This window comes from Furipterus horrens, unplaced genomic scaffold (assembly GCF_987537825.1).
Source record: "Furipterus horrens unplaced genomic scaffold, mFurHor1.1.pri manual_scaffold_6, whole genome shotgun sequence".
Lineage (NCBI taxonomy): Eukaryota > Metazoa > Chordata > Mammalia > Chiroptera > Furipteridae > Furipterus > Furipterus horrens.
In genome coordinates, this window is record NW_028327176.1 from 19,499,604 (window position 1) to 19,512,305 (window position 12,702).

Sequence of the window (12,702 nt, forward strand, 5' to 3'; positions counted from 1 at the left end):
TTGAGATTCTCTGTGCTTCCTGGACTTGTATGTCTATTTCCTTTGCCAAATAAGGAAAGTTTTCCTTCATTATTTTTTCACATAAGTTTCAATTTCTTGCTCTTCCTCTTCTCCTTCTGGCACCTCCATGATTCGGATGTTGGCACATTTAAAGTTGTCCCAGAGGTTCCTAAGCCTCTCCTTGTTTTTTCCAGTTCTTGTTTCCTCATTCTGTACTGGTTGACTGTTTATTTCTTCCTTACGTTCCAAGCTGTTTATTTGAACCCCGGCTTTCTTCCTTTCACCATTGGTTTCATGTGGATTTTCCTTTGTTTGTTTCACTTGGCGCATAGCCTTCACTTCTTCCCATATGCATTTATCATACTTAATTATGTCTGTCAAGTCTGTGAGCATCATTACCACCAATGTTTTGAACTCTGCATCTCTTAGGTTGGCTATCTCCTCGTCACTTTGTTCTCCCACTGGAACCTTGATCTGCTACCTCTTTGGGGCCATATTTCTCTTTTTTTTTTTAAGTATATTTTATTGATTATGTTGTTACAGTAGTCCCAATTTTTCCCCCTTGCTCCTTTCTTCCCAGTACCCACCTTCCATACAGCAATCCCACCGCCTTAGTTCATGTCCATGGATCACGCATATAACTTCTTTGCCTTCATCCTTTCCTATATTCTTCATTCATATCCTCCTGTTTATTTTGCACCAACCGATTATGCTTCTTAGTCCCTGCACCATTTCCCCATTTCTCCCCCTTCCCCCTCCCAGCTGATAAACCTCCAAATGATCCCCATACCTGTGATTCTGTTCCTATTCTGGTTTGCTTAGTTGGATTTTGTTTTTATTTTTTAGATTCAGTTGTTGATAGTTGTGAGTTTGTTGTCATTTTAGAGTTCATAGTTTTGATCTTTTTTTTCTTAAGTAAGTCCCTTTGACATTTCATATAGTAATGGCTTGGCGATGATGAATTCCTTTAGCTTTACCTTGTCCGGGAAGCACTTTGTCTGCCCTTCCATTCCAAATGATAGCCTTGCTGGATAGAGTAATCTTGGTTGTAGGTTGCTTTTCATCACATTGAATACTGCTTGCCAGTACCTTCCTTCCTGCAAAGTGTCCTCTGAGAAATCAGCTGATAGTCCTATAGGCACCCCCATGTAGGCAACTCTCCGCCTCTCTCTTGCTGCCCCCAGGACTCTGTCTTTATCTTTCACCTTTGGCATCTCAGTCTTGGTGTGTCCTGGTGTGGTCCCCTCTGGGTCCAGCTCACCCAGGACCCTCCATGCTTCCCGGTCCTATATGTCCCTCTCCTTCTCAAAATTTGGGAAGTTTTCCTCATTTTTTTCAATTCTTGCTTCCTCATACTGCACTGGTTGACTGGTTTTTTCTTCCTTATGTTCCAAACCATTGATTTGAACCCCAGTGTCCTTCCCTTCACCATTAGTTTTGTGTGGATTTTCCTTCGTTTCACTTTGCATAGCTTTCACTTCTTCTCTTATGCATTTGCCGTACTCAAGCATATCTGTCAAGCCTGTGAGCATCTTTATCACCAGTGTTTGTTTATCTCCTCATCTGTTAGGTTGGCTATCTCCTTGTTGCTTAGTTCTCACACTGGAACCTTGATCTATTCCTTTTTTGGAGTCATACATCTCTTGTCTCCTCAGCTTGACAGGCTCCTGTGTTTGCCTCTGCATCCCAGGTAGAGCTGTCACTCCTGTTATGCTGTAAGGGGCGGAGCCTTAGGGATTCGTCAATGCAGGGTGACCTGTTTCACCACGTTGTGGTGCTGTATGTGGGGGAAGGGTCCAAGAGGGAACAGTGCCTCCTGCCCAGCACTCACACCTTTTCCAGGCACCTCTCTCACTTCTGCACTGGACTGGCACCCCTCTAGCTGCTGCTCTGGCCATCATTCCCAGAGTGGGGGGATCTGCATTCATTCTAGGACCATGGGGGCCTTTTAAACTAGCAGACTCTGCTGAGACCGGCAGTTTTAGCCTCCACCCCAACCCCCACTGGTCAACACAGTCAGAAGCAATAAGGCTTGATTTTCCCTGGTGCGGGGACCATGAGCTGCCAGGGCCAGTGAGGAGCTGGGAACGCTCCTCAGGTGTCCCTCCTGACTTTTTAAAACGTGTGACTGGGCTTTCTGCTGGCCTGCCGCTGCTGCCACTGCTGCCGCCACCACATCGCATCCTCTCCACCCCGGCTCCGCCCCTCCTACCTGTCTGGATGAATATTTCTTCTTTATATCTTTGTTTGCTGGATTTCCGTGCAGTTTGATTTTCTGGAACTTTTGGTTGTTTCTAGTTTTGAGGTAGTTGTATTCCTTCTTAGTTGTGGAGCGAGATGCATTGTGTCTGTCTACGCCTCCGTCTTGGCCGGAAGTCTTATTTGTACTTCTTAATCCCTTCACCTCTTCACCCATTCCCCCACATCCCCATCTCATCCAGCAACCATAAAAATACTCTCAATATCCATGATTCTATTTCTGTTCTTGTTTGCTTAGTTTGTTCCCTAGATTCAGTTGTTGATAGATATGTATTTATTACCGTTTAATTGTTCATAATTGTGACCTTTTTAAAAAGCAAATCCCTTTAACATTTAATATAGTAACGGTTTGGTGGTGATGAACTATTTTAGTTTTTTTTTTTTTTTTTTTTGGTCTGGAAAGCTCTTTATCTGCCCTTCAATTCTAAATGACAGCTTTGCTGGGTAAAGCAATCTTGGCTGTAGGTCCCTGCTTTTCATGACTTTCAATATTTCTTGCCAATCCCTTCTAGCCTGCAGAGTTTCTTTTGATAAATCAGCTGATAGTCTTGTGGGAACTGCCCTATAGGTAACTATCTGCTTTTTCTTCCTGCTTTTAAGATTCTCTTTTTATCTTTAACTAAATTCCAAGTTAGTGCTGTGACAGTTATGTCAATTTGTTGACTATTTTTGTGCCTTTTTCATGCTAAATTATAAAAGTTACATTTATTTAATTTTTTCATATACCTTTAAATATACCTTAGTGAAATTCGTGATTGTAAAGAGCACATCTTAGACTAGGAAAATGTATTATATTTTTGGTTGTAGCAATTATTTTACCTAAATGAGAATAGTCTATAACTGGGTTCTCTTGTTATTTCAGAATGCTGAAGCTTGGAACAATTTATCAACATCCTATATCCGATTAAAACAAAAGTAAGTACATCAAACAAATATGAAGAACTTTGCTTCTAAAATAAAGAGATTTTCTTGAACTGAATACTAAAACATTGTGCTGTATAGGCATTTGACTTTTAAATGTACTTATTTCTTGAACATATTTAATATGTAATAAAGTAAGAAATATTATTTGAAATCTTTATATGCTATTGAAGTTTAGCATCCTAAATTTTATTACATGATAAAAGCAAGCATGCCTTTCAGTTGGTCAACTCAATCAATAGCTTCTTATTGATGGCTTCCTGTGAACTTGACATTATTGAAAAATAGAAATATGAACCAGTGTCTTTGGAGACTGTAGGTTTAAAATATATATGCCATATTATTTATAATTGATTAACAATATTGGTAGTGTGTTGTAAATATTAAGTGGAAATACAAAGAGGGCTGTATCTTAGTGGGTGAAATTCGTAGAACACTTACCCTGTACCAGACACCTCAGAAGAGAGAATCAGAAATGCTCCTGAGAAAATATTGGAATCAAGCTCAGATTTGAAGAACAGGATAGAGAGCACAGGGGAAATCCTTTCAGGCGAAGGGAATTTGATCAAATGCAGAGTGACAGGAGTGAACGCAGCACCATAGGAGATAGGAAGTAAAAGAATCCAGCTAGAGACTTTAGTGAGGTCTACAGTGAGTGGTGAGGTTAAAAAGGTCATTTGCAGTCAGTAGGCTCTGGTTATCTGACTAACAAGTTGAGACTATTCTGTTCAAAATAGGAAGCCAAGATTTCACTGGAGGTAATTTCATGAAGAAAGAAACTTTGGGGAAGATTTATCTGGTGGCAGTGTGTGAGGCAGACTGGAGAGGAAACAGGGGCTGGGAAACCAGTTAGGAGACAGCTGTTGCAACAATCCAGGCAGGAGATAACTCGACTGGAAAAAGAAGGGTTCATATGCCAGTTTATAAAGGGGACAACCAGATGGACTTATGGACTGGCTACAGGAAGCAAAGGAAAGAGCAGAGACAAGGATTGCTGTTACCAGAGTTTTAGTAAACGAATTAAAGGATGGATATATTTCTGTTTTCATTTGGCCTTATTTTCAAACTTAATTTAATTTTTCTTTGTGGATTCACAAGATATTTGTAAAGATACCATTAAATCCACATTGCGTTGAGATCATGAAATGCTTCTGCTGCTCTTGGATGACAGTCTACACAAATAAAGTACTGTTTGTTCTACCATTCTCTTCAGAAAATAATATTGTGTTCTTGATTGCAACTGATTGTGTTGAAACCCACTAGAGACCCTTTTGATGGAAAGCAAGGGCGAGGGAAATCCCTGTCATAGTTGTAGAATGACCTCAGTGGGTTTTTTCTAGTATCCCTGATAATTTTGTATGTTGTGAGTCTCCTGATACCCAACTTTGTCTTCAAGCCCACTAATTCTAAGAATTCTGCTTTCTTTCTTAGGGATTTTTTCACATTGTTCCCCAACTTCTTTTTGATGCTTTCTTGTCTTCATGCAGCTCCATGAATAGGTTTCTGTGTAAAAGTGGGGTTGTAAGATCAAGAGGTAAATCACTCCTTTATTCCCAGCTTTTTATTCTTTCCTTTCTTAGCTGCTGTTCTGGGCAGAGCTAATTTTTGACTCAGGTAAATTACTACTGCTCCTCTCAAAAGAATTCTATCCATGCATTAAAGTGACTTTTTAACTTCATCCCCACCTCCTAGGCAGATGGGAAGACTGAGGAGTCAGTCCACGACTATTGAAGGTAGTTGCTGTTACATGGGAGTGGGCACAGAGAGGAATAGAGAAAGGGAAAAAGAAGAAAAAAATCCAATAAAAACAATTTATGGCTGAATTTGAAGTAGTGTTAGACTAAGTGTACTTTCATTTTTATCTATAAAGGATGTTGGTCCAAGGGATAAATAAATCAGTACATTTCATAACAAGTTAAGGTGAAGTGTTTAATGTAGAGACTAAAAAACTAAACTGTAATGAATTGGCCATTATGAAAAGACTGAAAGTACTTAATTGTAAGGAAGTTATTTTGATCTATACCATGGATATATTAGAGAATGATCAAATGATTTTCATGTCCAGTGACTCTTGGGGAAACCTACCGATGACATGGACACACTTCTTTCCAAATGCTTAAGGGGATGACTCTCAGATCTTCGGCCTGGGATGGCCAGAAGAACCACGATCATCCCCTTCAAAATTTGCCTTGAAGTCAGCAAGGAGAAGAGATCTTAGTGAAATGGTCTGAGGCTCAGCAGTAAAAGGAAGGTGGATCTTGTAGTCTTGGGTTAGCCAACTCAAAATGGCCATTGGAAAGGTAGATTGACAGCATACATTTGAGAAAGGTTGCTGTAATTGTCCAGTAAAACATTTATGATCTGTAAAGGAATTATAGTCTTTGTCCAGCCAGTAGAGTAAAGCATTAAGAATCCTTTTGTTTACTGAGATGTTTAATGTTTAGAACAGGTGACATGAATTTCTGTTGACTTCCTGGTCAATAAGTTTTTAGTAGTTTTTCTCTATTTTCTGAAGTGGCTGGTGTAAGACAAGGATGTCGTGGTGGTTTGGTAAACCTTGGCTGTAAAACTACGTATCCTAGCTTTAATTTTTACTGATTTATCTGGCTTGTATTTCTTTAGCTCATTTTGTATAATTTGCCCATAGTGCTCTCCTGCGATTTCTAAAAAATTACTAATCTTACATGCGCCATTTTTATTAACTCTAAATGGAATTTAGTTAGATGTTTTTCTATTTCATGAGTTATTTTCAAAGACCTTGCTTTTGGTTTAGTTGATTGTTGTATTCTTTATTATTATTTTGTGTCCTTATTCTAGTTTCTTGTTTCTTAAATTTATTTGGTGTTCTTCTTATATCAAATTAAATTGAATGTTTTGACACATTTATTTTCCATCTTTCATATCTTGTAATTGATGCATATAAGACCATAAATTTCCCACTGAATACTGCTTCAGCTGTTGCCTGCATATGGTGGTATATAGTACTTACATTAATTTCCATATATTTTGTAATTTCTAATGTTAATTTCTTCCCCCCACCCCACTGGTTTTTTTTTTTGTTTTTTTTTAGGAGTGCATTTTTAAAAGTCTTTATTATATTTTCTTTTCCATTACCATTTACTCCCCTGATAGTTTCCAGGAACATAATTTTTAAACTATCTATTGACTGTTGATTTCTTATTTAATTGCAGATAATAGGGTCTATATGCTCTTAGTTTTACTTTTTTTAACACAACTCAATAATTTTTGTTTTCAGTAATTATTAAAATTTACTGACATTTAATCAGTATCTGTTATCAGCATCAATCATTTCTTGTATTCCTTCCTTTCTCTTTGAATTCCCTTTTATTTTTGTAAGAGGGGAATCCTGTAGTAGTTCTTTTAAATTAGAGGCAGTAGGAGGTAAACTTTCTTAGTCTCTGTATATCTGAAAATGTTTGATTTTGCACTTACTCTTGAGTAGTATGTTTAGCTGGTTGTAAAATTTTAGGCTGACAATTATTTTCATTCAGCTCTTCAAAGGTCGTATTCTAGTTCTTCTCCCATCTTTTGTTGCTCTTTATATATCCACTGTTCTTTAATTATCATTATTTTGTAGGTTTTAGGATTGACTTTATGTTCTGCAATTTCACACAGTATGTCTAGGTGTTAGTTTATCTCTATAATACTCAGTGTGCAGAATATACTTTTAAGCATAGAATTTAGATCTTTGTTCAGTTCTGGAAAATGCTTACCTTTTTCTTTTCAAATGTAGTGTCTTGCCATTGTATTTGTTAACTCTAGAATGTCTGTCAGATGTACATTTGAGACTTGCCTCTCATTTTATTCTCTGTTTCTTTATTACTCTTTTGTTTTTAATTCTGAATTCTGTGTGAATTCCTCACTATTAACTTCTAGTTCACCTGTTCTCTCTTTGACTGTATGCATCTGGTTTTTGTCCTATTGAGGTTTTCTTGTGTTGTTCTAATGTCTCTTCCAATCCCCAAATTTCTAGTTCTTTCTTATTCACATCTCCCTATTCTTGTTTTATTTCTACCTATTTTTGTTTTGTAATTTCCTGCTTCTTTTAAATTTTTTTTAAATTGTAGGGCAATTTGAGGTGATTTTGGGTTGTTTGGGTCTCTAATTCTATTTATTAACATGAAGGCCTAAGAGATAGTTCGCATCAGTATTTTACAGACTTAGCTGTGGCTTATTTAGCTATACTTATTAATATTGTTCTCTTTCAACTTTGAACTTCAATAGAGTAAAAGCTTTTAGAACTTTACAAGAAGCCCTCAAGTGCAACTATGAACACTGGCAGATCTGGGAAAACTACATTCTTACTAGCACCGATATTGGGGAATTTTCAGAAGCCATTAAAGCTTATCACCGGCTCTTGGACTTAAGAGAAAAATACAAAGATGTTCAGGTAGGTTATTAATATTTTGTTATTTCTGTTCATGTTTGGTATCAGTATTTGATTAAAGGATATAAATTGTTTCCTTGATTATAAACAGGAAATTTTATTAAACACATTAATATATAAAAAAGTGTTTTTTCTGTAGTCAAATATTCTGTGACATATTAATTCTGGCATTCCAATGTATGTGTAATCATAGATTAATATTACTATGACTCAGTTGTGAATATCTGATGTTTGGTTTACATATGTAGTCACCCTGCAGAAACTAAATAGAGTGATGTTTGTGTTACTTATTACTTTGCTTGTATCAGTGCAATAGCTGGAGTGAATCCCGCACTCATTTATTTACTCATTGAGTAAGTATTTACTACATACCTTCAGACTATTTGAACAATATAGAAATGAAGACAAACATTTTCTTTGCAATATTTAATGAGCTGGTCCTCTTCTTGGTAATATGAAGTCATAACTGGTTAACTCTTAACACAGTACAAGAAATTCTATATCCTTTTAAAAAATATAGGAGACTTGAAGCCCCTGTGTTTAATCCAGTAGGATTAAATATACAAGACCTTGTGGGTTCAACTGTGCTCGAAGACAGTATACAAAGACAAGATGTGCAAGAGGTAATTGGTTACAAAGTAAGGGGGCTTGGAAGTATAACACTTTATTTGCAATAATGAACATATTCTATTTAAAATTGTGAATTTGGAATTATGAAAAAACAAATAACACCTAATATGTGATAATACCTCACTACTGTTATGACTTAGTATCTGTACTTGAAATATTTCAAAATTTACCTGTCTGGGCCCTGTCTTGTACTCCTGGTCCTTGACCTGTGCATGTTTGGTCTTGCAAATGCAGCGACATAATTGGCCAAGTTACTTTATGGCTTAGGTTCTCGGCAATCACTTGAAAGATCTGTGGCTTCAAGTAGCACCATACAGGGTATACCTACTTACAGGAGCTGTGGTGGCACCTTCAGTTACTTTTCTTTTTCTTATTTTTTGTCCTTTCTAAATATTGTATATTGACCATCTGTTATAGAAAGAAGGACCTTGAATTATATATAGTAAAGATCAAGTAAAACATGAATGGAGGCATAGTAGTTTTACATCCTGGAGAAATAGGAACCCTAGCAACTGTAATGGGCACAGTCCTCTGGCAGTCTAGTACCTGTCGTATTCCCAGAGCTGAAATTCTCCATTGACATGCTTCTTTCTCTTCTACACGTAGCCCCTTGGCAAAGGGGATAGCTCCAGCAAAGATAAGCTCTGCATAGTAGGTCGATTCTAATGATAAAACTTCCAGTTGTTGATTTGGCATGCTATAGGCCTAATCAAATTCATTGGCATTATAAGAACACATGCTTAGAAATCTTTCAGTAGCCTTCTCTAAGACAATAAAGGAACTCAAATGATGGTATTTATTCTAAGGAATTCTGGGAAATTCTCAGTCAATATAATTCATTTTGGAGTAAGAAGATATTTTTCTTAATTTTTTAATGAAGAACTAATAAGGAAGCAAAGCTTAATTTAAGTGTAAAGAATGATTATATAGTATAACATTACATTTTTAAAAATTTACCCAGCTTCAGTACTGAATGCATAGAGATGCATTTGGAGCACTTTTCATAAAAGAAAAATAAGTCTTAAATCATTCTGAACTTAAGTGAAAATTTAATTGTTTCCTAGAGAAAATGATTAGGACTTAGTTTAAATTCAGGGCTAGCTAATTATTGCTTGAATCTCTTTTCCTCTAATTCTTTCTTTATTCCTCAAACTCAGGATATGAAACAAACCTTCATTTGTATAGTAGTATTCATCTGAGCATGAATACTTTGATGAGTTTGAAATTAGTTTCTGTGACAGTTTAGTATTTTTAGAAACACTCAAGGGTGGCATTTAGATTCTTGAGGCTTCCTCCTGCAACCCCACTTCACTCGAAGGAGCACTGGAACTGGGCCTGCTATGAGAAGTATCCCTTATAAACAGCACTTAGAGACGCATAATGTGCTATCACGGTGTTATGGCCATCAGCTTAATTCTTTATATTTGGTTTTGGGGAAATGAGAGCATAAGGACTAGATAATCAGTAACTTTTCTCAGGTCAAATTATGATCTTTAGCCCCTTATGATAGAGAGCTTGCAGGTATTCAGTTGGAGAAAGAGCCACAGGTAGCTAATTTTCAGTTTACATTAGGCCCGGTTAATAGCTTTCTTTAGAAGTGTCATAGAGTGCTGATGGTAATGTTTAGTCTCCGGCAGGTGTAGGCAGATGCTCCGTACTGGTGAAATTGGCACTGAAGGGACATCCTGATGGCTAGTGATGGGCTCAGTCATATTTAGCTTCATTGCATGTTTCTGATAACTAGTCAATGTACACCGAGACAGTTGATTGATTGTCTGAAATATTTTTGTCTTGGCTAAAAAAAAAATTAACTTAATTTGATTCTGTAACATTCAACAACAGGTGTCTTCCAAAAAAAAATTCTAATAATCTTATGTTAGACACTACCTGACCCCATTCTATTTTTTAAAAAATTACTAATTGATTTTAGAGAGAATGAGGAAGAGAAAGAGAAACATGGATTTGTTGCTTCACTTACTTATGCAGTCATTGGTTGATTCTTGTATGTGCCCTAACTGGGAATCGAACCCATGACCTTGGTGTATTGGGACAACACCCTTAACCAACTGAGCACCTTGCCAGGGCCTGACCCCATTCTATTTTAATTTGCTTTAAAATTCTCTCTTTATTTTTTCTCTACTTCTGTATAGATGTGATTGTTATCATTTTAATTTTTTTGTGTATGTGTGTATAAATTCACACTCATTTTATTAGACACAGGGCAAATTAGCTACAATTATTCTTTTTTCACTGTTTGTAATAAGAATGAATGGATATACTACCTTTTCCGTTTCCTGCCTTTTCTCTCTGTTTTCATTTTGACTGATGCATAGATTAGAATGTCAGGAATACTTTTCTATGATTGTTCATATGTATACTCATATCTGGATTATACATATTTTTATTAATCTATCATAAAACTAATTTTCATGTTCCTGCATAATTAGTCCCTGTTCAATTTTCCAGTTTTCTGCTATTGTAAATAATGCCATGAATATCCTAACAGTCTTTTATCTATATTCCTGCTTCTTTCCTCAGGAATGTTTATTTGTTCTTCTCCTCTCCCCCCACACCCCTACCTTCCATCCTCCTTCCACTCTTCCTCCTCCTTCTTTGATAACCTAGCATTTTGGGAAAATGACTTAAATTTTGCATTTATTATGCCCCATTTGCTATTTATAAGTGGAAGAGAAGGGAAGAGGATTAACATATATTGAGTGCTTACCCTGTTCCTATGGGTAGCCTTTTACAGGATATGCAATATTTGAGGAGGATACTAAATAGAGTATTCCCTCACTTATCACGGGTATTACATTCTAGACATACCCCCCCCACCCCGCGAGAGTGAAAATCCACGAAGTAGGAACGTTACATTTATTTTAGTATTTATATATATTTTAAGGCTTTATAAACCCTTCCCACACACTTATAAATCAGTCCCAGTCCCTTATTAACTTTTCCCACACTTTTATAAACACTACTTGTGTTCTTAAATATATTCTACACTCTTAAACCTACGTAACTTAACAATATATGTATACAGTACTGCAAAATCCCACGAGATAGCGAAAAATCCATGATAAATAATTAAATATAACATTTTTAAAAATCCCAAGATACATTGAGGCCGCAATAAGTGAACCGCGCGATATAGAGAGGGACTACTGTACTCCTCCTTTTGCAGTTATATAACCCAGGAAGGTTATATAACTGGGCCAGCCATGTAGCTGGTAGGAATTGAAGCTAGTAATCCCATTTAGGCATGCCTGATGCCTGTGTTCTTCTTTGTGTTGAGTCCAAGTCTGTGGGAAGCTTTATGTGAAAAAGCACATTTTCCCATATTAATATGTACATGTGAACTATAAGTTTTTTTTCCAAATTGGTATATAAGTTATATATAATAAATTGTATATATATCAATTATATATAATAAAATGCACAGATCTTAAGTGTGAGTTTGATGTGCTTTGACCAGCATATGTTCTTATGTAACCACTCCCCGGAACAGATAGGGAGCGCTGTCACTGTGTGCCCCTTCCCAGCCAGCCACCGCCCTGCCCCCTCAGCCAGGCAGCTACTGGCTGATTTCTGTCACCACAGTTTGATGTTACTTTTTCTGGAATGACATCTAAATAGAACTCTGTGCTATCTATTCTTTTATATGGATGTTGTGTGGCATTTTCTTTGGGGTTTCCTTTGGGGACGTCGGGAGGTGGCATGGATGTGGGGCCAACCAAACGGAAGTCCTAGGACAAGTGGTGGCTGAGCATCACCTGAAAGAGAGGAGGGGAGAGAGGGGTATATTTTATATAAATTACATCTCTGTGATATAGGTACTATCTCCATTGACTGCTGAAGTATCTGAGGCTCAGCAAGGAGAACTGATAGGGCTAATGCTTCACAGCTAACTAGTAGTGAAGTCACGACTTAAAGTTTGGAGTCTGGCCTCTTTAACGGAAAGCCTGTGCGTGCTTTTTCAACATACTAAGCTTTTTTTTTCATGAAGAATTACATAAAGAAAATGTTAAACTGCTTACCTCACTGATAACCGAGGTTTGGGAAGCCACAGGTCAGGGTTATCAGCCCAGGAAACGGCGAGTTCTTTGGAGACGTCCAAGTGGAGCAGGGTGTTAGCCAGACTGGGAGCGGGAAACGGCCCCGTTCCTGGCCTGGAGCCCTCCTGGACGGTTTTGTAACTGGACCTAAGGCAACCCGATTCCTTCCTGTTTCGAAGACCTCCGGGATTCAAGGGCCAGCACCTGTGCTTTTGGCCAAGCTTTCGGTGAGACTTGGCCAAGGACTTAAGGTTTGTGTTGGCGAAGAGGATAGTCACTCTTTCTCTCTGTAGAGACTCTTCAGTGTTTCTGTTAGAATTGCTTCTCCTCCGTGTGAGGAAACGTCGGCTCTTCGGGGGCCAGTGGTGGTTCCACACCATCCTCCTCTGCGGGCTGCATCCGTCCCACAAGTGTGGTCTGTGATGGAGG

General features: G+C 37.5%; 1 protein-coding gene across 1 annotated transcript in view; it reads left to right on the forward strand.

Moving 5' to 3' along the window:
• Positions 1–12,702, forward strand: part of TTC27 (tetratricopeptide repeat domain 27) — a 141,702-nt gene that overhangs the window by 112,538 nt on the left and 16,462 nt on the right. Inside the window, exons 15-16 of the mRNA XM_090281120.1 lie at positions 3,122–3,174; positions 7,426–7,591. Of these exons, the coding sequence (XP_090137246.1) occupies positions 3,122–3,174; positions 7,426–7,591 (219 nt within the window). The remainder of the gene's footprint in view (positions 1–3,121; positions 3,175–7,425; positions 7,592–12,702) is intronic.